The sequence below is a fragment of the Hyperolius riggenbachi genome, chromosome 3 (genome assembly GCF_040937935.1).
Source record: "Hyperolius riggenbachi isolate aHypRig1 chromosome 3, aHypRig1.pri, whole genome shotgun sequence".
Classification (NCBI taxonomy): Eukaryota; Metazoa; Chordata; class Amphibia; order Anura; family Hyperoliidae; genus Hyperolius; species Hyperolius riggenbachi.
The window spans coordinates 81,807,971-81,833,501 of NC_090648.1; the positions used below are offsets into that span (position 1 = coordinate 81,807,971).

General features: G+C 47.1%; 1 protein-coding gene across 2 annotated transcripts in view; it reads right to left on the minus strand.

The window, feature by feature from the left end:
- Positions 1 to 15,756, minus strand: part of LOC137561017 (hepatic lectin-like) — a 35,562-nt gene extending 19,806 nt beyond the window's left edge. For both annotated transcript variants that reach the window (XM_068272228.1, XM_068272227.1), the window contains exons 1-3: positions 15,646 to 15,756; positions 10,863 to 10,973; positions 1,519 to 1,575 (exon numbers count right to left, since the gene is read on the minus strand). In XM_068272228.1, the coding sequence (XP_068128329.1) occupies positions 1,519 to 1,575; positions 10,863 to 10,973; positions 15,646 to 15,706 (229 nt within the window). In that variant the 5' untranslated portion in view covers positions 15,707 to 15,756. The remainder of the gene's footprint in view (positions 1 to 1,518; positions 1,576 to 10,862; positions 10,974 to 15,645) is intronic.
- Between the last annotated feature and the right edge of the window lie 9,775 nt (positions 15,757 to 25,531).

Consider the following 25,531-nt stretch of genomic DNA (forward strand, 5'->3'; position numbering starts at 1 on the left):
CAGCCCCAGAATGCTTTGCAGTATCATGCGGCCTGAAGACCTGCGGCCTCCTTAGGAGCTTGGGAATAAAGAGGCTTGCTATTAATCCAACAACAAAGTAAGAGATTTTTAACTTCAGTATTGCCTTTTTGGCTTCCTTCTAAACCGTTTAACAGAGGAGAATAGAGGTTTAGGCTGGTTTCACACCAGGACGTTGCGTTTTAGTTATGGTCGCATAACGTGCCCCTAACGCAACGCCTGGTGCTCTCTGCTGTGGACGTTAGAGTGAGCCGCGTTGTGCAGCTCACTCTGGCGTCCGTGAGGCCGTGATGCATACTCTTGGACGCATGCGGCATCACGTGGTCCCGCCCGGCCAATCGCTGCACAGAGCGGCCGCTTCAGGAAGTAAACACTGCACGTCACTGAGTGCAGTGAATATTAATTAGCCATGTGCCTGGCCGCTCTCCGCTCCTCCCCAACGTTACTGAGCATGTGCAAGCAGTCATAAAGTACTGCATGCAGTACGTTGTCTAATGGCGCAGTGTTACTAAGTAACGCAACGTGGGCACTGTGAACAGCCCATTGATTTTTCATTGCTGTGCGGTGGGCTGCGTTACAGGCTGCTTTAACGTGCGCCTGTAACGTCCCACTGTGAAACCAGCCTTAAATTAGCTTTTTTAGCCTGACAGTTACTCTTTAACCCCTCTTTTTCCCACCCCAGCACCTTTCAGTATAGGTAGCCAGCTCGCCTTCACACCGCAGCAGCCATCAGTGTCACTCACTTCTCCGCTCGTCTACAGTGAGGAAGCTTCCTCTTCCTTTCCGTCTCCAATGTCCATAGCCACCGGCCACAATGCAAATGTACACAGAGAGAAAGGTGGCTGCTGCACAGGCAGCTAGCAGCAGAGTACCGCGGTCAGGCGTTTGCCTGATCTCCCTGCATTGCACCATTTTCAAGCTTGCAAATGCTGCACCAGTTTAGCCTGCTGCTTTGGTGCCCTTCTTTCTGTAGTGCCCTAGGCCATGGCCTAGGTCGGCCTTGGCCTTGGGATCCCTTAAATTGGAGGGATCCCATTGGTTAGTGCAATAACCAATCGGAAACCCTGGCAGCAAATTTAACTGCATTTGTGAGGTCCCCCGGTAGTTTAGCGTTGGATTGTCGGTGGAGAGTGGCAGAGGTCAGCAGTGTTGACAATTTGGCATAAGTGAGTGCACTGGGAGTGTCTGCGGTGCTGTGGATGCCAGTGGGGGAGTGCTATGCATTGGCTGGGGGGGACGGGGGGGGGCAGCGGGTGCCCATGCCTGTTACATAGGGTGGGGGCTTGCTATTTGCAAGAATAACAAGTTAGTTGGTCCCTTACCAGAGGAAGATTCCCATTGGTATGTTAAAGGACCTATGGATATTGGCATGGGATTGTTAATTAAAAGAAAATATTCCTGGTTAATTAAGTATATTAAAATACGATTGAGCACTTTAACTTGTACCGTTAATAGGCACCTAAATAATGATTTTCTCCTTTAATCATTTATTCACCTCACCTGTTCTATTGAAGTCCTGGATTTCCTTCTTGCTGACTGTCTGAAAATCAGATGTGGCTGCGGAAAGGGGAACATAGTTACCACTTATTCATAATACAATAAATACAAAATATAAAGATAGAGGCTTGAAATCTAAATCTGGACATATTGTGCAATGCTGGTTCACAGATCATATCCATTACAATCTCTGTTTTTCTTAAAGAGACTCTGAAGCGAGAATAAATCTCGCTTCAGAGCTCATAGTTAGCAGGGGCATGTGTGCCCCTGCTAAACCGCCGCCATCGCGCCGCTAAACGGGGGTCCCTTCACCCCCAAACCCCCCACTGCAACACTTGGTCGCAGACTTAGTCGCTCTTGGAGGCAGGGCTAACGGCTGCAGCCCTGCCTCCAGTCGCATCTATCAGCGGCGCATCGCCGCCTCTCCCCCGCCCCTCTCAGTGAAGGAAGACTGAGAGGGGCGGGGGAGAGGCGGAGATACGCGCTGACAGACGCACGTGGGGCAGGGCTGCAGCGGTTAGCCCTGCCCCAACCAGGAAGCGCTCCGCCGCTGCACCGAGGGGATTTGGGGGTGAAGGGACCCCCGTTTAGCGGCGCGATAGCGGCGGTTTAGCAGGGGCACACGTGCCTCTGCTATATATGAGGTCTGAAGCGAGATTTATTCTCGCTTCAGACTCTCTTTAAAGTGTAACTGAGCCAAAGCTCGGGTACAAAATGAGATACTTACCTAAAGAGGGGAAAGCCTCAGGATCCTATCGAGGCTAACCTCGCTGCTTTGATGTCCCCAGGGGCATAACTGGACATCACTGGGCCCCCCTGCGAAACTTTGGAAGGGGCCCCCCACCCTCCTCGCTTTCTGCACAGGAATACTGAGGACCAATGTGTTTTCCCCATGCAGATAAAAACACTTAGACTTAAAGGCAACGTCAGGCAATCTATGCTACCCCTAGCTCTACTTACCCGGGGCTTCCTCCAGCCCCTTGCAGCCGACAAGTCCCTCATTGCAGCTCTGTTCCCAGTACATACATACACACACAGCCGTATTATTTTACTACATGAGAGCACATGCTATATGGAGGAACAATAATGACATGCTGAACGTAAGATATAGTATTCACTGTAACTTTGGCAAAACATTCAGAATGTCACTGATTGATACTGTTGTTACAACAGAAATTGGACTCCAAGTGAGACAACAAGCTCTCAATGAAGCAGCAACAGTAAGACTTCAATCTCCACACTGAGTTGTAAAAGTATTCAGAGGCCATAAGGTCATTTAGCCTGTGTGATAAGAATCTAGGATCTCTTTTGCTGAAAAGGTAACGTCTAGAACTTTTTTTCAAAATGTGATGTTTTTGTTTTAGAGTTGTACATCAAGTCTTTAGAACTTTGCAGCAGTGTGAGACAGATGTTTTTACACGAACCCTAGCGAGCAGGGACAGTGTTCAAATTCCAAAGTGTGTGTGATTCGTTATCTGTGTGGTGGACACATGCAGTCAATATAACAATGCTGTGAGAGCAGAATACGTTTTTTTCTCCATGCCTAAAGTCTCATCTACACGGGTAGATGAGGCTCCGATCCGGCGGCTCGATTAGCCGCCGGATTGCCTCTTCCACGTGCCCGGCGCGTCCCCGCTCGCCGAATTCGATTCTCCGCTCGTTCCCGCCGGCGCCGCTTATCTTCCGCTCGATTCCCTGCCATCGTCCCCTCTCGGGGAGCGAGCAGGGAATCGGCGGTGGGGAGATCCGTCCTGTCGGATCTTATTAATCAAGCCGCATCAGCGGCTCGATTGATTAGGCACATCGGAGCCTCATCTACGCGTGTAGATGAGGCTTTAACCACCCTGGCGTTCTGATTAAATCGCCAGGGTGGCTGCGGGAGGGTTTTTTTTAAATAAAAAAAAAACTATTTCATGCAGCCAACTGAAAGTTGGCTGCATGAAAGCCCACTAGAGGGCGCTCCGGAGGCGTTCTTCCGATCGCCTCCGGCGCCCAGAATAAACAAGGAAGGCCGCAATGAGCGGCCTTCCTTGTTTTGCTTACATCGTCGCCATAGCGACGAGCGGAGTGACGTCATGGACGTCAGCCGACTTCCTGACGTCTGCCGCCTCCGATCCAGCCCTTAGCGCTGGCCGGAACAGTTTGTTCCGGCTACGCTGGGTTCGGGCGGCTGGGGGGACCCTCTTTCGCCGCTGCACGCGGCGAATCGCCGCGCTGCAGCGGCGATCAAGCAGCACACGCGGCTGGCAAAGTGCCGGCTGCGTGTGCTGCTTTTTATTTCATTGAAATCGGCCCAGCAGGGCCTGAGCGGCAGCCTCTGGCGGTGTTGGACGAGCTGAGCTCGTCCAGACCGCTCAGCAGGTTAAGCTATCAGTCTCTCAAACTTTTCCCCCCATGGGCCCCCTGTGGCATCTGGGCCCCCGTGCGGAGGCATCCCTTGCAGGGTCTATTGTTACGCCCCTGGATGTCCCTCATTGCTGAGCATGGCCTCCCCAAAGATTAGCAACAAGACATTTTTGCTAATCATATCAGGGCCACGTAGCTCCTCATCCTGCAATGGGCCGCACAGTAACCGCGCTAGCCTGCCCGCGCATGCACAGTAAGCCGGAGCCATGGGCTCCGTGCTACTGCACATGGGCAGACATGCTCATGCGGCTACGATACAGCTAGAGGAGGTGCAGCCCCGATGTGGTGGGAGGCCATGCTCAGCAATGGGGTGGCTTCAGACCACAGAGGGAAGCCTCAATAGGATCCTGAGGCTTCCCTCTCTTCAGGGTAATTTCTTACTTCGTACCCGAACTTCAGCTCAGGATTACTTTAACCTCCCTGGCGGTAAGCCCGTGCTGAGCACGGGCTATGCCGCCGGGAGGCACCGCTCAGGCCCCGCTGGGCCGATTTGCATAATTTTGCACTTTGCTAGCTGCGTGTAGCATCCGATCGCCGCCGCTACCCGCCGATCCGACGCTATTCGTCGCGATGCGGCCGCCCCCTCCCCAGACCCCAAGCGCTGCCTGGCCAATCAGTGCCCCCTAGGGGCTCTGTTACTGTGAGATGGAATGCAATGAACAGGAAGAAGTAAGTAGATGCAGCGCTTGGATCGAGGGGAAGTGAGTAATTGATGTCCTCTCAGTGGCTGCTGGTGCGTGTACTGAGGCATCTACTCCTGGCTACATATACTGGGGCATCTATTCCTGACTATCTATACATAGTTACATAGTTATTTGGGTTGAAAAAAGGCATACGTCCATCAAGTTCAACCAGAGAACAAAGTACAACAGCAGCCTACTCCCTCGCATATCCCTGTTGATCTAGAGGAAGGCGAAAAACCCTTACAAGGCATGGTCCAATTAGCCCCAAAAGGGAAAAAAATCCTTCCCGACTCCAGATGGCAATCAGATAAAAAACCCTGGATCAACAACATTGGGCATTACCTAGTAATTGTAGCCATGGATGTCTTTCAACGCAAGGAAAGCATCTAAGCCCCCTTTAAATGCAGGTATAGAATTTGACATAACTTCTTCCTGTGGCAATGCATTCCACATCTTAATCACTCTTACAGTAAAGAACCCTTTCCTAAATAAATGTCTAAAGCGTTTTTCCTCCATGCGCAGATCATTTGAGAAGGCCTAGGGACAAAAAGCTCATCTGCCAAGCTTTTATATTGCCCTCTGATGTATTTATACATGTTAATTAGATCCCCTCTAAAACTTTTCTCTAGACTAAATAAACCCAGTTTATCTAACCTTTCTTAGTAAGTGAGACCTTCCATCCCACATATAAATTTTGTTGCTCGTCTCTGCACCTGCTCTAAAACTGCAATATCTTTCCTGTAATGTGGTGCCCAGAACTGAATTCCATATTCCAGATGTGGCCTTACTAGAGAGTTAAACAGGGGCAATATTATGCTAGCATCTCGAGTTTTTATTTCCCTTTTAATGCATCCCAAAATTTTGTTAGCTTTAGCGGCAGCGGCTTGGCATTGAGTACGATTATTTAACTTGTTGTCGATGAGTACTCCTAAGTCCTTCTGCAAGTTTGATGTCCCCAACTGTATCCCATTTATTTTGTATGGTGCTAGACAATTGGCACGACCAAAATGCATGACTTTACATTTTTCAACATTGAAATTCATCTGCCATTTATGTGCCCATATAGCTATCCTATTCAGATCCTGTTGCAATATGTCCCTATCTTCCTGAGAGTTGATGATTCTGCACAATTTTGTATCACCTGCAAAAATAGCAACATTGCTTACTACTGCATCTACTAGGTCATTAATAAATACATTGAAGAGCACTGGACCCAGTACAGACCCCTGTGGGACCCCACTGCTAACAGTCACCCATTTTGAGTATGATCCATTGACCGCAACTCTTTGTTTTCTGTCCATTAGCCAGTTCCATATCTATTCACACAGACTCTTTCCCAGTCCTTGCATCCTCAACTTTTGCACCAGACTTTTGTGAGGAACAGTGACGAAGGCCTTTTGTAACGATTTGTGTCAGCAAAGAGCAGAATTCTGATTATAAGGTGATCTGCAGTATCACCTATAATGCAGATGTATACGTGATTATATGGTGATCTGCAGAATCACCTATAATACTGGTATATCAGAAGCTGAGGTGACAACAAATAGCAATGAGTGATTGGTGCAGCATTAGTACTGATAGGTTTAGCAATACCTCACCAGAGGAGCTGGTGGGTACTAACAGTACAGTGCCCCTCACCAGAGTCAAGGGCCCTCTGGTGAGAGTAGAGTGGTCAGACAGATTGGGTTTGGCAACAGACAGACAGATGCAGTACAAAATCGGAAGGCAGAGACTGGAAGGTATAAACAGGCAGAGTCGGCAGCAAGATCAGATGGGCAGAGGTACAGAATCACTGAGCAGAAGAGTAGTCAGAACGAGCCAGAGTCATGCACAATAATAACACAGTAATGTATAATCTTTAAGGCTATCAAACAATTCCTATCTTGTGTGAAATCCCCGGTTTCCTCCCGGATCAAAGCACACCGGAACTATCTAAGGGTCTGAGTGCTAACACCAAGTATTCGCAACAGCAGACAAGTTGCGAGTGATTCAGCTAGGCTTTTAAAGCACAGGAGACCCTTCTGGCCCGCCCCCTCCTATCAGCCGATGAGGAGCGGCGAGCGTCTCCTCTGACGTCAGCCGACCGGCCGGTCAGCTGACACGCCTCCTCGCCGCATAACGGTCCTGTCTGTGCGCGTGACAAAGAAACCCTATGTGCAACTGACAGACCCATCCTCGGCATGCTAGACGCCTGAGGCACGGATACATTGCTAGACAGGGAGCTGGAGGCAGCTGTGGTGGTAGCGCTGTTCACCGCGGCTGCCTCTCCAACGTTTGTTACACATTTGCAAAGTTTAAGTATATCACATCTACAGCATTCCCAATATCCACATTAGCATTCACTACCCCATAAAAGCTGAGCATGTTAGTCAAACAGGACCTGTCTTTAGTAAACCCATGTTGATGCTGAGAAATAAGATTATTTTCTACTATGAAGTCATGTATAGTATCTCTTAGTAACCCCTCAAATAGTTTGCATACAGGTCTATAATTTCCTGGATCTGATTTTTTGCCCTTCTTAAATAATGGGAAAACGTGGGCTGTACGCCAATCCACTGGGACTCTGCCAGTTGAAAGAGGGTCACAAAAGATTAGATAAAGGGGTTTATCTATAATTAAACTTAAACTTAATTCCCTTAGGACCCGAGGATGCATGCCATCCAGGCCAGGTGCCTTGTCTATTTTTAATTTATTTAGCCTTGCCTTCACTTCTTCCTGCGTTAAGTATTTAATATTACAGTTGGAAGATTGAGACTCTTCTGCATCTGTAATTTGCAACAGTGATGTTTCCCTTGTGAAGACAGAAGCAAAGAAAGCATTTAATAACTCTGCCTTACCTTGGTCATCCACCATTGAGTTCCCACCCTCATGCTTTAGGAGTCCAATACAGTCAACCTTTCTTTTTTCAGAGTTGATGTACTTGTAAAACTTCTTTGGGTTAGATTTGATATCCCTAGCGATTTGATTTTCAGCTTCAATCTTTGCCAGCCTAATTTCTTTTTTACAACTTTTATTGCACTCTTTATAATTGCTTAATGCAGCCTCGGTCCCCTCCTGTTTTAGGACCTTATAGGCATTCTTTTTCCTCTTCATTTTATCTCTAAACTTTCTATTCATCCATAGACCTTTTTTTATTCCTAGACATTTTGTTTCCATATGGGATATACATACTACAATATTGATTGAGAATAAGTTTAAAAGCTTGCCATTTCCCTTCAGTGTTCTCCCCTTGTAGTACATTATCCCAGTTCACCAAACTTAGTTGATTGAACTTTGCTTTTCTAAAATTCATAGTTTTAGTGGTCCCGCTGCCCCGTGGCCTATCAGTCACCAGATCAAACGTTATCATGTTGTGATCACTATTTCCCAAATGTTCTTGAACCTGCACATTGGATACATTATCTGGTCTATTAGAAATGATCAAATCCAGTAACGCATTCCCCCTAGTTGGTTCCGTTACGATTTGAGTCAAGTAACTGTCCTGTAGTGATGCCAAAAATTTGCTGCTTTTACCAGAATGGGTAGCCACAATACTCCAGTCAATGGCTGGAAAGTTGAAGTCACCCATAACTATGACCTCATTTTTACTTGCAGCTTTTTAAATCTGCTGTAGTAATTGCAGTTCTGCACCTTCATGAATATGTGGTGGCCTGTAGCATACCCCAATAAGCAATTGGCAACCTTTATGAAAATTTACCCAAACGGACTCCACATCTTCACAATTTTTTTCCATATCATCGTTCAGGGCAGCTGTAAAAGAATTCTTAACAAAGAGACAAACCCCTCCACCTTTTTTCCCTGTTCTATCCTTCCTAAACGCATTGTATCCCTCTAAATTAGCTATCCAGTCATGGCTTTCACCCATCCATGTCTCGGTTATTCCCACAATGTCATAGCCTTTGTCAATCAGAATGAATTCTAGTTCGTTGATTTTATTTGCAAGGCTCCTAGCATTCTTTACCATGCACTTTATATTTTTACCACCACATTTTCCAATTTTGGTTACATGAAATGGGCTACTTGAAGTTTTACCAACCTCCTTAAGCTGGCCATACACTAGGCCGATTCCCCGCCGATCGACAGCAGATTCGATCACTGGGATTGAATCTGCTGTCACATCGTTCCCGCTACACGCTGAATTTCGATCTATCCCCTCCAATCCCGTCGATCGCTCCGTGCGGAAAATTACCGTCGATCGCCCGCGGGTAGGGAGCGCGCCGCTAGCGGCGTTCGAGTGCCCGACGACCGACGCAATAGAGCCCGAATACATTACCTGCTCCACCGGCGCGACTGCCCCCGGTCACCGCTTCTCCGTCTCCGCTCTGGTCTCCGGGTCCGGCATGCTTCACTTCCTCCTGCCCGGCAGGAAGTTTAAACAGTAGAGGGCGCTCTCAGGAAGAAGTGAAGCATGCCGGAGACCAGACCAGCGCGGAGACGGAGCAGCGGTGACCGGGGGCAGTCGCGCCGGCGGAGCAGGTAATGTATGCGGGGGGGGGGGGGGAGCGGCGGCAGCACCACCCCCACAGATTGTGAACGGTTTCAGGCTGAAATCGGTTCACAATCTGTTTGCAGTAAAGGTAGCCATACGATCCCTCTCTGATTAGATTCGATCAGAGAGGCATCTATCTGTTGGTCGAATCTGATGGCAAATCGACCAGTGTATGGCTACCTTTACTCTTTACACTGCCCCCACCCCCGTCTCCACCCCCCATAATGTTAGGCTCCCACTGTCTTTTTACCTTATCTTGTCTACATATTGAGGCTTTACCCTCCCGCCTCCCCCCAGATCCTAGTTTAAAATCTCCTCCAACCGTTTAGCCATCTTCTCTCCCAATGCAGCTGCACCCTCCCCATTAAGGTGCAGCCCATCCCTGCTGTAGAACCTGTAGCCGACTGCAAAGTCTGCCCAGTTCTCCAGGAACCCAAACCCCTCCTTCCTACACCAATCTCTCAGCCACTTATTGATCTCCCTAAGCTCGCTCTGTCTCTCAGATGTAGCATGTGGCACTGGCAGTATTTCAGAAAACACCACCTTTGAGGTCCCTGTTTTAAGTTTATCTCCAAGTATCTGAAAATCATTTTTGAGGACCTTCCATCTCCCATTAACTTTGTCATTGGTGCCAATGTGTACCATGACAGCCGGGTCTTTCCCAGCCCTACCCAATAATCTGTCAATTGAATTCTTTCCACTACATGCCGAAGCCGGGCACCCGGGAGACAACAGACTGTACGGCATTCACGGTTTCTTCGACAGATTACCCTATCTGTGTGCCTAATAATTGAATCCCCTACCACCAGTACCTGTCTAGCCTTAGCTGCACTCCTATTCCCTTTTAATTCCCCCTATACTGGGACACCTATCACTGGCTACCTATACTGGGGCACCTATTCCTGTCTACCTATACTGGGGCACCTATTCCTGGCTATCTATACTTGGAACACCTATCTCTGGCCCCCTATGCTAAGGCACCTATTTCTTGCTATCTATACTGTGAGCATCTATTCCTTGTTACCTATACTGAGGTACTGAGGCACCTATGCCTGGCTACCTATACTGAGGCACCTATTCCTGGCTACCTATACTGAGGCACCTGTTCCTAGCTACCTATACTGGGACCACCTATCACTGGTTTACCTATACTGGAGCACCTATACCTGGCTAACAAAACTGGGGGCCTTTATTCCTGGCTACCTATACTGGAGGCGCCTATACCTGGCTATTTATTTTAGGGTGTGGGACCCGGGTCCAATTCCGCATCAGGGCACCGAGGTCTGTAGCTACGCCACTACGTACGCGCGCGACAATGGAGCCATGGCAATGTGAGCAAGTCACAGTGTATCCAGTAACAGCATCTGTTTGCTGCAAAACTCTGGTATTAAGCAGTTATATGGCAGACTGTGTTTCAGGTCAGCGAAATAGGACTGTTTTCTTTTCTTTTTCTTTTTTGCATGTAGCCTGGATGAAATGTAATATTTATTTAGTGTTAGGAATAGTGTTCATTATATTTGAAAATCTTAAGTTTCAATTTCCCGAATGTGTCTATTCTTCTGCTGAACTGACACCAATTTCTGCCTAGGCAGCTTTTCAAGGGCTCACATCAAAGCAATGCACTGCTAGATTTATCTCTGATTGTTATCTCTTGGCTAAACAATTTCTCTGCCTAATCTGTGCTGAACTATGAAAGTACAAAAAGGAAATAAAAAGAGCCCTGCATTTCACAAATCAATACTGTAACATGATAAATTGTAAATTCTTACATCTGTTTAAGACCATAATGAATAGGGCCAGGATCAGTGTGTACAACAATGCCAGCAGTCCATAGAAAATCCATTCCGTTTTCTTCCTGTAATAATTTGGCCATCCACTGGCTGAAATGAAAGCACAAAATAGTAAATTGATTAAAGTGGGATTGTCACCATAAAAATCAAATTTCATCTGGTCTGAGTGTATTAAGTGATAAAGATGCTAATCCTGCATTCAATTTTTTTTCTGCTGTTGTGGTTTGGAGTTATCACATACCTTAGGAGCACTGGCCCTTTAATAGCCATTGCCATTCAGCTGCATGCTGGGGGTTCTTTTTATCTATAATATATTCCTCATCTTCCCTTTATTTCCCTGCCTAGCTGCAACATGATCCTCTGCTCACTTATGTTTACACGCAAGGCTGAGGTGACTCAGAGATTGGAGGAGAAAAGAAAAAAGTTAAGGGAAGAAATTACATCAGTATTTAGACTCAAACTGTGGGCAAAAGACATGGTTCCCACCAGGAACATAATTATCTTCATTTACTATATAACAGTCACTGAAATCAAAACATGGACAGTACAATACATGTGTTATGTAAGTAGATCAAGTATTTACTGTATCTACTTATACATGTGTTTTTTTTCCTGGCATAGTATGGCTAATCCTACTGCTTTAAAACAGAACGTTTAAATTCTTCAAGTAGTATAACAATACCTACCAACTTTTGGAGCCAGGAAAAAGGGACACTAAAACCTCACTCATGACACACTTCTAGCCACACCCCAACTTTACATGTGACGCGCCCACAAACAAGCTTCCCTGGTGTCTAGTGGTTTCCCCCCTCCCCAATAAAGCTTCCCTGGTGGTCTAGTGGTTTCCCCCTTCCCTCCCCCCAAAGTTTACTGGTGGTCTATCTAGTGGTTTCCCTCTTCCCCCAACAAGCTTACCTGGTGGTCTAGTGGTTTCCCCAATAATGCTTCACTGGTGGTCTAGTGTTTTTTCCCTTCCCTCCCATAGAGGTATTGGTGTCCTAAACTCAACTCCCCCTCCCCCCCACCACCCCCACAAGCATATATTGCAGAATATACACTGCTAAGCTTACCCCCCTAGTGATGTGAGAAGAGGGAGATGCCAGGCACTACAGGGAGAGCTGAGCAGTGATAGGAGGTGATAGGATCTTGGATATCGCTGGACTCCGGCAAAGAAGAAATTCCAAGCGTATACTCAGGATGAGGGCACAGGTTGGGGAGGGGCACGTTCCAAGCCATAGAGGGTGTTGCACTGGGCACGGGACCATATCTCTCTACCTGGAACATTTCCAAGCAAATCGGGACAGTTGGGAGGTATGGATTACTAATACTAATACTGTGTTCAAAATGGTGAAAGGTTACAAATAGCCGCTATCCTACAGTCTAATGCAGTGATGTAGCTAGTATTAGGTAGTATTTATTGGGCCATCAGATATCAGTATTAGGTAGGCTTTGGACTGCAAAAAAATGACTTTTGGCAATAATTAGAGCTCATGCCCATTCCCGATTATTTTGGACAGATATCTGAAGAATGTGCAAGTGTCACATGACGTTGCTAGCTTACTTTTCAGTGATCTGCCAGGATGTATTGCTCCACCTATTGTCACTTTTGGCTTGCAAGAAACTTTAAGAGTATGTTTCCACCGATGCTAGACGCACCTGAATCTAGTCATGCCAGCACAACTATAGTAGTATGCATGATGCAAATTTTTGCTGCATGCCATGTTTTTTTCCTCACATGCGAATTGGATGCCAGCCTATTGATTTCATATGATTTCTCTTTTTTTTTTTTTTTTTTTTTGAGCTATATAGCTTTTTCTTTTTTTTTCTTTTTTTTTTTTTATAACATTGCATCATACTGTTACAGTTTCAGTTTTAAAACCACATTCTGTCTTTTAAAGAGACTCTGTAACAAAAAACTTCAGTCTTATTTCTTCTATCCTATAAGTTCCTATACCTGTTCTAATGTGGTCTGGATTACTGCAGCCTTTTCTAGTTGCACTGTCTCTGTAATATAACTAATCTTCTTCTCTTTGTCAAGCTTTGTCGACCCAGAGAGGAATGCACTGCCTCTGCTCTGATAGGGAGAAGTTACGCACGCCCCTCCACGCCCCCCTATGCTCTCCTCTGTGCTGTGTTTACGAGTCACAGGCAAGGTCTCTACTCACAGCCAGCGTGTGTGCAACTCTCACGGGGCTGTGACCTTGTGAACAGCTGTGAGTGCAGAAAGATCAGTGCAGAGCCCAGACAAGGAGCTAAGGCAACAAGTGGGAGCAGCAGTCAAGTCAAGCTTGAGAGGAGCCACTGCAAACTGGCACCTGCTCTGATGATGTATTTCCTGTTTGGTGGCCATCTTCATTGTTTACAAAAACAATGAATATAACAGTGATTTGATCACCAAGAAAGCAGCGGGGAGCAGTGAAAATGTCACAGAGGGGGTTAGGAGAAGACAACAAACAGGCTGGTACGTTTATTTATGTAAGATTTTCACAGTACAGATTTAAGCTATAAAACAAAGCAGAGCTAACGACCCTTTGAACTTTCCTACAGTGAAACCTTATCTCAAGCTGTCTCTCACTATTTCTTGGCTGTTTAAAGTAAACCTGAGATGGGGACTTATATATAAAGTATACATACCTGGGGCTTCCTCCAACCCCCTCCTTCCCACGGTGTTCTTCTCCGAGTTCAAGTTTGTCCGCAATTGGCCCCAGAAAGACCTTCGGTCCAAGGCCAACTGCGCTCCGTCTCACTCCCGTCACCGGGACTACTGCGCAGACGCAGAACACTCCCGGCGATGGGCGCGAGACAGGGCAGCACGTTTGACTGGACTGCACCTGCACCAACTGGCCCTGACCGGACGACTTACCAGGGCCAGTTGCGTACAAACGAGGAGGCGGAGGAGAACAGCGTGGGATCGATAAGCCTGGAGGGGAGGAAGCTCCAGGTATGTATATTTTCTCAGGTACACTTTAAGTGCTTCAGAAAACAGGACTGAAGCTTAGAGAAGCTCTTTTGCATAGATAACTACTGACGTTTTTTAACTCTTCCTGCAGTGGAAAACAATATGAGACTCTTTTCTTTGCTACTAATGTTCTATTTCTTAGCCGTACTACAAATACAATTTATTATCTCATAAGTTTATTTTCACTTCAGGTTTGCTTTAAAGGCATTGGTATCTTTAAAACCACAGTTAGTGATAAATTCTAACCTAAAACAATGAAAAGAGAAGAGGCTGGACATTCATTGTTTAGGTAAGCAGGAACGTCAACTGGTTTTGCTAAATCAAAGTGCAGATTTTCTATCTGAAAACGAGCTTATTACGAGGGTGACACAAATTACCAGTACGGAGTATAGGTGCGTACACACGCACTATGGCCGCCAACGGAGCCAACGCTCGGATCGTTCAGGAACAGCCTTATCAGTCCGCCGACAGTGCGTACACTCGCACTACTGTCGGCTGAAAGTCTGCCCAGCAAGAGGGTCTGAAGGCCCCGCCGTTGGCGGCCGTAGTGCGTGTGTACGCACCTCAAGGGCTATGAAATGTGGTTAATGATTAAATAAAGATCTACCTGATTTCATTCGTTTACCTGCTTATCACCTTGCACCACTCCATATTAGATAAGATCTCAGCAGATTTTTGTTCCTTTTATGTATTCACATCAAACTTAATTTGTAATCCATAAAAATTAGTGATGTTTCACTTTTTAATAATTACGACACAAAATTGTAACTGTAGTTATCCGAAAATTCTTAATTTGCAATTTTGCTATTCCTAATTTTGTGTAGTAATTTAAATTGGTTAAATCATAATTTCGTGTTACTCATAATTTTGTGTGAAAAAAGAAAATTATGGATAACAGTTATGGATAGTTATGGAAAAGTTATGGATAACATACCAGTAACATGAAATCGTAATTTTGTGTTTTACACAAAAATAAATCCCGAAAAATACTCGTAATTACGAAAATTTCAGCATGAAAAATCATCATAATTACAAAAATGATTGAAATTATGAAAAATGTATGTACGATCCTAATTATGCAAAATGTTACCGTATTTTGCATGATTACGATTTCTCCAGTATGATCGCAATCGTAATTACAAAAATTATGCAAAAATTCTCGAAATCTTAATTAGCCCATTATAATAAAAATATCTAGCAGTGTTTGCCTAGCTCAAAGAAGATGAGATACACAAATGCTAAATATTTAAATGATTCGACGTCTGTCTACCTATCAGTATGCAACGAATGGGTCGGCAGCTGCCTGTTTTTCTGATGGAATAAAAGAGCTATAACTAGGGTAGCATGGTGGCATAGTGGTTAGCATTTTTGCCTTGCAGTGCTGGGTCCGAGTGCATGGAGTTTGTATGTCCTCCCTGTGTCTGTGTGGGTTTTCTCCGGACACTCCGGTTTCCTCCCAAATCATACAGGTAAGTTAATTGGCTACCCCTAAATTTGCTCTAGACTATGATACATACATCACACGATACATACATAGACATATGACTCTGGTAGGGATTAGATTGTGAGCTCCTCTGAGGGACAGTTAAGTGAATAAACTATATACTCTGTATAGCGCTGCACAAGATGTTGGCGCTATATAAATACTAAATAATAATAACTACTTTAAGTGGTGCCGACCCATGTGTGCCATGCAGACTTGTGTACCCCTTGAGATACAGGGGTCTTGGCACACTACCAAATTTACTTGGTGGTCCTTCACCATTTGATTGTGGTTACCCATCTATAGATTTTGATTCTTACCTGAATATTTAAAGTCATCTTCAATCTTCTCAGAATCATCAGCGCTGAGATCTGACTCCATGGTCGCAGCTCAGCTTCTTCTGACCTTACAGATTACGAGTAGCAATTTGCTGAATGAGGAGGATTTTTTTTCCTTCCTCTTCCACTTGCCAAACAGGATTTTGAAGCTTCTGCTCAGGCATATTTTTCAATGAGCAGAATCTAAAACATATTTAATTTTAAAGGGAACCCGAGGTGAGAGGGATTTGGTGGCTGCCATATTTATTATTACATTTTAAACAATGTCACTTGCCTGGCAGTCCCCCTGATCCTGTGTCTCTAATTCTTTTAGCTATAGACTCCGAACAAGCATGCAGCAGACCAGGTACTCTGACTCAGATTTGACTGGATTACCATATGCTTGTTCCAGGGTTTTGACTCAGACACTACTTATGCCAGAAGATCAACAGGGCTGCCAGGCAACTGGCATTGTTTACAAGAAAAGAAATATGGCAGCCTCCATATGCCTGTGACCTTGGGTTCCCTTTAAGGGAACCTTAAGTGAGAGGGATATGGAGCAATGGAGGTTGGCATATTTTTTTCTTCTTAAAGTGGTATGAAACTCAACATTTTCTATTTGCTCTAAAAGATTATTTACACCATAAAACCTATTACCACAAGAAAAAAAATGGTAGCAGAACAGTGTTCAAATAGTTAACACAGCCTTTTCTTTTTCAGTGGGCATCTTCTGGCCCCAATACAAAGATGTGATATCTGATCTTTTGTTTACTAATTGTTGCTTACAAGGGAATGTAAACATTAGCAGTGTGCTGGAACTGAACTGCCACAGCAGCTGTAAAAGCAGAGAGAGCTGAGAAATGATCACTAGATAGATTTTAATATTTAAGTACAGCAGCTACGCAAAAAATGCAATGGCAGCTTTCACAGCAGATAAACTGTACTTTGAGAACTGTAATTTGTCAACAAACAATATTAATTGTGCACAAAAGCAAATATGGTAACTTTATAGGTAATACAAAGCAGGAAAACACATTGTTATTGAATGTTATGCCAGAGTTTTATCCCACTTTAAACAATGCAGACTGCCTGGCAGTCAAGCTGATTTTCTGTGTCTAAAGGTGGCCATGTATCACGCCACTTGGTGGCTGATTGATCACCCGACTCAATTATTGTAATTGGATCGGATAATCATTGCCACCACAAGCATGCCCGATCGATGATGTGACCAATTTTGATTGGACATGCTGCAAGATGTAGGGCCAACATGCTGGCGCCTGCGCAGTAGAGCGGACTCGACTGAGATCGGGTATTTCCGTCTACTTCGGAGCTGAAAGCCTCAACAGCGCCCCCGCTGGAGCCTGGAAAGGTAAATATTGAACAAGCTGATGGATTTGTAGGGCCACTGTTCGGAGGGCTGCAGCGAGACCCCCGTGGGACGGAGGACGGCGTGGGAAGCCTCATTGGGACCCTGAGGCTTCCCCCTCCCGAGGTGAGTTCACTGGGGTAACGGCATGCGATATCGGGATGAACGACGAGTGCAACTAAACCCCCGGTGCTGTCCCCGTAATGTAAAATGTGCATCCCCCATTGCAGTATACTTTACCTGGATTGGATAAAAATCATTGCCACCAAGAGCATGCCTGATCGACGATGCAACCAATTTGGATCGGACATGCTGCCTGCAAGATGTAGGGCCAACATCCTCAATCAAGTGCATGCGCTATCGGGATGAGCGACAAGTGCAACTAAGCCCCCGGTGCTGACCCCCGTAATGTAAAATGTGCATGCAAGCTCCGTCTTTGCGCTGCCTCCCATGCATGCAGCCCTCATGGCTGCCAGCGTATACATGGGTGCAGGAGTGACATCACAGAAACGCCCATGTTACGCCAGCAACCATGTGGGGTGCCTGTATGGGAGGCAGCGCAGAGATGGAGCCGGTGGCAGACACTGACAGGTAAAACATACTGCACGGGGCACTGGGAGGCACATTTTAGATTAGAAGGGACAGTGCTGGGGGTGGCAGATGCAGTGTCACAATGCCGATTCCCAAGTCATTTCATGCTCAAATCGGTCAATGTATGGGCAGGCAACAGATCTCTCTCCGAGAGAGATCTGTCTCTTGGTTGATCGTCTAATGTATGGGCACCTCAGTAGGTTTAGCCACAGACTAGCATGCAGATCAGATGTCTGACAACAATCTGACAAGATTAGGATGCATGCTTGTTTCAGGTGTGCAATAAAGATGCTACTGACCAGAAAGATCAGCAGGATGTCAGGCAACTGGTATTGTTTAAAAATAAATACATTTGGCGCCTCCATATTCCTCTCACTTAAAGAAAACCTGTAACATCAAAAAGTTCTCCTGGGGGGGTACTCACCTCGGGAGGGGGAAGCCTCAGGGTCCCAATGAGGCTTCCCACGCCGTCCTCTGTCCTACAGGGGTCTCGCTGCAGCCCTCCAAACAGCAGCGGTGTAAATATTTACCTGTGGCGGCTCTCGGCTCCGAAATAGGCGGAAATACCCGATCGCCGTCGGGTCTGCTCTACTGCGCAGGGGCAAGTCTCCGGCGCCTGCGCAGTAGAGCGGACTCGACTGAGATCGGGTATTTCCGTCTACTTCGGAGCTGAAAGCCTCAACAGCGCCCCCGCTGGAGCCTGGAAACGTAAATATTGAACAAGCTGATGGATTTGTAGGGCCACTGTTCGGAGGGCTGCAGAGAGACCCCCGTGGGACGGAGGACGGCGTGGGAAGCCTCATTGGGAGAGGCTTCTGACCAGAGTTCAGCTGTGGGTTTAGAGTACTTGTGAGGGGTAGTAGGCCAGAGTGAAAAGGTGAGTTTTGAGGGCCTTCTAGAAGATATTGAAGGTGGGAGCTGCCCTATTGGGTGGAGGTAAGGAGTTCCATAGTGTTGGAGCAGCTCTTGAGAAGTCCTGGAGGCGTGCATGGGACTGGGTGATGCGGGGGGCGATCAGGCGAGAGTGGAAGTGGAAGAGCGGAGTGAGCAGGTAGGTGTGTACCTCTGAGTAAGATCGGAAATGTAGGTTGGACAGGTTTTGTGGACAGATTTGTAGGTCAGACACAGTACCTTGAATCTGATTTTGGGCTGGATAGGAAGCCAGTGGAGGGATTCACAGAGGGGAGCCGCCGTGGTGGAGCGATGGGAGGAGTGGATAATTCTGGCTGCCGCATTCATGATGGACTGCAGTGGGGCTGTTCGGGTCATAGGGAGACCAGACAGCAGGGCATTGCAGTAGTCAAGGCGGGAAATTATGAGGGCATGGATGAGGAGTTTGGTGGTGGCAGAGGTCAGGAAAGGGCGAATCTTACAGATGTTACGAAGGTGGAAGTTGCAGGACTTTGTGAGGTTTTGGATGTGGGGAGTGAAGGAGAGTGCAGAGTCCAGGGTAACACCCAGACAGTTGGCTTGAGAGGTAGGGTGAATGGTAGTGTGGTTAACAGTGACATGCCAGGGTGGGAAGATCATAAATTCCGTTTTGTCTAGACTTAGTTTCAGGAACTGTCACGGACGGTTGCGGGGCCGCAGACGCGTCCTGGAACCGCCCGTGAAGAAAAAGCGATCGCATTCGATTCTCTGCATCGATTGCGCTTCAGATCACTAGAATCGGGATTGATTGTGTAGGAGCCCCTGCTTAACTGCAGGATGGCTCTTTTGATATGCTAATGAGCAGGAACAAACCCTTGTGCTCCGGAAGCTAATCCCAGCAGGGGGCTATTCAAAACCTGCTTCTTTCACAGACTGGCCGAAGCCACTTAGCCAGCCATAAGAAAAGCATGGGTGGTATGATTTCCTGTCGGTATACGAAAACCGTATGTCGCACAGCTATAAAATTCATATTGTCTTGTTCGGTAAAATCTGGCCATCGTGCTGATATGAATTTTCATTGGGATAGCCCATCCGGTTATTGAGATATGAATCTTCTCAGGAGATCATGTCTGATGTCATATTAATCTGTATTTTCCGACAAGTATGAATCTCTTACCCCCCTAAATATAACGTGTATGGTTCAGGAGTTACAGCATTTCATAAGTTTAGCCCTAAAATCTCTCAGAGGGAATGAACTGTCATTTGTTGGTAACTCAGAGGGGGCCGGCATTGCCACACCCCCAAACCAGCTTCATCAAAAGCACAGGGCCAGCAGGCGGGCTTCAGTCCTCCAAATTCCACCTTCCTGATAGCACATTGCCAGCCAGAGGACACATGGTTGGCGGCCATCTTGTCTAAGCTTAAATAAAGGACACATGGCTAGCGGCCATCTTGATCGGCTATCTTTGCTGAAACTGAACAAAGGACATCTTCCATATTGCTTGGATTTTAAACTTTGCTGAACTGAACAAAAGGAACTCTACAAGTTTTCCCACTAAAGGACATCTTTCCAGGAACTAAGTATTTTTTCTCCCTTCTTTTATTTTTCATACTGGCTATTACTGTTTTAATAATTGTTGATTTTAATAATTGTCTGTATATATTAATTAGTTATATTGCTTTCAATAAACCGACGCTATCGTCAGTTGTTGTTCTAGCTACCCTATTATTCAGCACACACAGAACTGATCCCAGGTCTCTGAAGAGACGCTACTATTGTTTGTTGTTGGCTAGACAGAATACAGCGTGTTTTAACTGTTTTTATTTGCAGGATCAGTCAGGCAGTCGGGTCCACTGGCCCATATCAGTGGTGGTGGCAGTTATACCCTGGAATCGTGTGTAAGTTGTAATTACCGTACCTCACAGGCTCCCTTCTGGTTTGTCTGCGGTTTGTTCCCAACGGTTGCTGCGCATTGACTGCGACCAGAGTTCGCACGATCCGTGCGCTGGCACCGCTTGGAAGGCCATTTGCGGTCTGACCACTAGGGCCTCCAGTGACAGTGTTTGGCAGCAGTTGGGACCTGTGTTGTGCTGAAAGTATCTAAGATAGCGCTAGCGCTATCCAGAAATGAACTAATTCGTTGGTGTAGCTGGAAGGCAATATATTTTTTATATATACAGAGAGACTGTGTAGCCAGTACCCCTCCCCAAAAGTTTTATTTTATTTGGCATGGAAATGTCCGGGAACTACCAGAACATGTGCCTAGCAGACCTGGAAAATCTTTGCAAAGCGAGGGGCATGGACATCCTCCGCAAGAAAAAAAGGGACCTGATAGCCGATTTGTCCAGATGGGATACCCAGCAACTGCGGGAGCCGGGAGTGTCCGCTGAAGTGGATACCAGCCCATCTGACCAACGTCGAGGGGAACCAGAGACTGAAGATCCTGAGCGTACAGAGGTTGAGCAACCTGCGGGCAATGCGGCAACAGTTACGCCAGAGACTGTCAGTGTGGACCCCAATCCCAGAGTTTCTGAAAGTACTCGCCCGGAACTGGCCAGTACTGGACTGTCCATGGGTGCTGACCTGGTAATGCAGCAGGCATTACGAAAGCTGATGGAGACTGACCTGGACAAGTACCTGCAGTACATGCGTGAGGAGTGCCAATCTGCAGAACGCCACGCGGAGAGGGAGCGCCAACGACAGCATAAGCTAAACATGGCAAAAGAGCAACAGGCCAGCTGGAGTTCTTCGCCCAGCCTCCCTGCTGAAGGAGCTGCACCACCCGTAAGTGCAAAATTTAAATTTGCTAATATTGAAAAAGACATAGACATTGACTTGTTTTTGTGATCTTTTGAAAAAGCATGTCGTCAGTATCGTCTGTCCCAAGACCAGTGGGCCAGACATCTGACACCTTTGCTGCGCTACAAAGCGCTTGATGCTTTCGCAGAATTGCCTGCGGATAAAGATAATATTTATGCCGCTATAAAAGACGCTATCATTACTAAGTACCAGCTGATGCCAGAAGCCTATCGCAAAAAGTTCAGGGCCTGGCAGAAAAAGTCTTATGATTCGTACCGAGATGTGGTCAGCAGCTTGCTCACCACACTCCGCCAGTGGACTCTAGGCCTCACCAAAGGGTCTTATGGTGTCCTGGAGGACTTGATAGTCCTGGAACAATTTCTGAACATTTGCCCTGCTGATGTACGACAGTTTGTGCTAGAGCGCAAGCCGGCGTCAGCAACTGTCGCTGCAGACCTCGCTGAGACTTTTGCGACTACCCGGGTGCCTGATGCACGCAGAACTGTCCCATCCAGCTGGAGAGGAGGTCAGCCCAATACCCCGGCAGACTCTCCTGCCCCTGTGAGCCGTCAGCCACAGAGGCCACCCAGTGCAGCTGCTGCACCCAGGCCTGCAGCCCCTGGAGAGGTCACCTGTCACTACTGCCGCCAGCCCAGACACATGAAATTCGACTGTCCGAAGCGGAGACAGACACCACCAGCTCCTGGATCATCTGCATCACCTGTACCTCACCCACAGCAGAGGCAACCCGCCAGCGAACCACAGCCTGGATCCTCGGATTTTGTTCTGTTTGCCCGTGGAAAGGAAATCCGCGACCGAACTGACCAGCAGCAACTTGTTAGAGTGAACGGCAAAGTTGTCACTGGATTCCGAGACACCGGAGCTGACATCACGTTAGTTCACTCACACCTTGTGCCAAAGGAGAGCATCAGCTCCAGCCGATCCCTTGCCCTTACTGGAGTAGAGGGCACCCTTTTTCACATAGCCCACGCGAGAGTGAAGATGGATTGGGGGGTGGGAATCCAAGAAAGGGTTGTTGGGGTTATGAAGGATCTCCCAGTCCCTGTGTTGCTGGGGTCTGATTTGGGCAAGCTTGTGTCCTACTACGAACCTGCCACGACCGCCTTGTCGCTCACGGAAGGAGACGGACTCTCCACCCACCACCAGGTACTTTATACACTTGGGGGAGCACCAGGGGGAGGTGGGTTGAATGTGCCCAGTTCAAGGGTACTCGGTTCAATAGTGCCTGCTTCAAAGGCACCTGAGTTTGATGTACAGACTGTCTGTTGTGATGATGATGTAACTGTACCTGAGTTTACTGTACAACCTGTCTGTAATGAAAAAATGTCTATACCTGTCAATGTAATTCATGCATGCAACGATGATTTGAGTAATGCTCGTCTGTGCCCTTCTGAAGGTGTACCTGTGCTAGCAGTACCGCGCAGCTGTACTGCTCAGAACCCGAGCTCAGAACAGGTGGAGGGGGTTCCGGCCTCCTCCCCCTCCTCTGACCGCAGGGATGAGACCTTTCAGTCGCTGGCCTCGTGTGACATGAGCAAGTTGGCTGAAACTGACAGCGTCCTCACAGCAGCACTACAAAGCGACCCAAGCCTGGAGGTGCTCAGGCAGCAAGCCTCTGAGTCCCTCACAGACGGGGCCGCTTTCAAGGTGTGAAGGGAAGGTGGGAGACTGTACAGCGAGTCTGTACAGCCCCCTACCGGTGGATCACATGCGAATACCAAATGGCTTGTGGTCCTGAGTGCGTTCAGGGGACATGTGCTGAAATCCGCACATGCTAATCCTCTAAAAGGGGCACTCGGGTGTCCGCAAGACACTTGCCTGTATTCGGAAACAGTTTTATTGGCCCGGGATGAACAGGGATGTAGCCAAATACTGCAAAGCATGTGCCGTCTGTCAGGAGCGGGGGAGGTCCAGGGATTCCCGCGGGGTTCCCTTAGGTCCACAGCCGCTTCGCAGGGAACCCCTGCGTGGGCTGGCTGCTGACCTACCCAAACCACTGCCCGTTGTCAGCAGTCCTGGCAGACGCCCCATCCGAACGCAGTGGCGCAAACGCCCTGGCTGGAACGGTCCATGTCGGGTCAAGCCTGAGGGTAGCGGACCGCGACCTGTCCAGGGGAACCGAGCCGCCGGCTCCAACGGGTTTTCCCGCCGTACCGGCAACCCGAGACCCGACAGCCAGGTTAGCGGCGCCACCACACATCTTGCGGGTGTGTGGCTAAGCCACAGACAAGAGGGGGGGCTGTCACGGACGGTTGCGGGGCCGCAGACGCGTCCTGGAACCGCCCGTGAAGAAAAAGGCGATCGCATTCGATTCTCTGCATCGATTGCGCTTCAGATCACTAGAATCGGGATTGATTGTGTAGGAGCCCCTGCTTAACTGCAGGATGGCTCTTTTGATATGCTAATGAGCAGGAACAAACCCTTGTGCCCTGGAAGCTAATCCCAGCAGGGGGCTATTCAAAACCTGCTTCTTTCACAGACTGGCCGGAGCCACTTAGCCAGCCATAAGAAAAGCATGGGTGGTATGATTTCCTGTCGGTATACGAAAACCGTATGTCGCACAGCTATAAAATTCATATCGTCTTGTTCGGTAAAATCTGGCCATCGTGATGATATGAATTTTCATTGGGATAGCCCGTCCGGTTATGATATTAATCTTCTCAGGAGCCTGACCCGCTGGCTTAGCCATGTCTGATGTCATATTAATCTGTATTTTCCGACAAGTATGAATCTCTTACCCCCCTAAATATAATGTGTATGGTTCAGGAGTTACAGCATTTCATAAGTTTAGCCCTAAAATCTCTCAAAGGGAATGAACTGTCATTTGTTGGTAACTCAGAGGGGGCCGGCATTGCCACACCCCCAAACCAGCTTCATCAAAAGCACAGGGCCAGCAGTCGGGCTTCAGTCTTCCAAATTCCACCTTCCTGAGAGCACATTGCCAGCCAGAGGACACATGGTTGGCGGCCATCTTGTCTAAGCTGAAACAAAGGACACATGGCTAGCGGCCATCTTGATCGGCCATCTTTGCTGAAACTGAACAAAGGATATCTTCCATATTGCTTGGATTTTAAACTATGCTGAACTGAACAAAAGGAACTCTACAAGTTTTCCCACTAAACATCTTTCCAGGAACTAAGTATTTTTTCTCCCTTCTTTTATTTTTCATATTGGCTATTACTGTTTTAATAATTGTTGATTTTAATAATTGTCTGTATCAGGGCTGTGGAGTCGGAGTCGGAGTCGTGGAGTCGGAGTCGTGGAGTCGGGCAATTTTGGGTGCCTGGAGTCGGAGTCGGGAAAAAATGCACCGACTCTGACTCCTAATGAATTTGTAACTGTAATTAAAATAGAAAATATGATAAAATGTTCTATTTCTCAGATAATAGTCATGAAAAATAATGTATATATACAGTATATATACAGTAATAGCTGTGCTTAGTCCACAAAAATGAAATAAACCAATCAAAATTAGTTACTTGTGCTGCTTCAATAAAGCAGTCCCCGTATTTTTAAGGTCAGATATACATATCTGATTGTGACTGTTTATATGATGTGTACACAGGAATCTCTTATATATACTAAATAACATCTATGCTGTAAGAATAAAGCCTGATGTGTAGCTGTGTCACTAATAGAGATGGTCAATGAGATGGAAATAATTCTGCATTGATGCTGATTTATGCAAATGTATGCACTCCCTTTGCTGATGAAATCAAATAATTTGATATGTTGTTAAAATTTGGTTTGGTGACTACAAATTAAAGGGTAACTGAGACGGATGAAAAGTAAAGTTTTATACATACCTGGGGCTTCCTCCTGCCCCCTTCAGGCTAATCAGTCCCTCGCTGTCCTCCACCACCCGGATCTTCTGCTATGAGTCCTGGTAATTCAGCCAGTCAGAGCTGTCCGGCCGCATGCCGCTCCCACAGCCAGGAACATTCTGCACCTGCGCAATAGTGCTGCACAGGTGTAGTATGCTCCTGGCGGCGGAGTGTGTGCATGCGCACTACGCCTGACTGGCTCAAGTACCTGGACTCAAAGCAGAGGATCCAGATGGCGGATGAGGACAACGAGGGACTGATTATCCTGAAGGCGGCTGGAGGAAGCCCCAGGTATGTATAAAACTTTAATTTCATCTGTCTCAAGTTTACTTTGTTACACAGTAGTACTATACTCTACATATGCACTCCCCACAGAGCTGCAGGGAATCCACTGAGAATGCTGTGCACATTGAACAC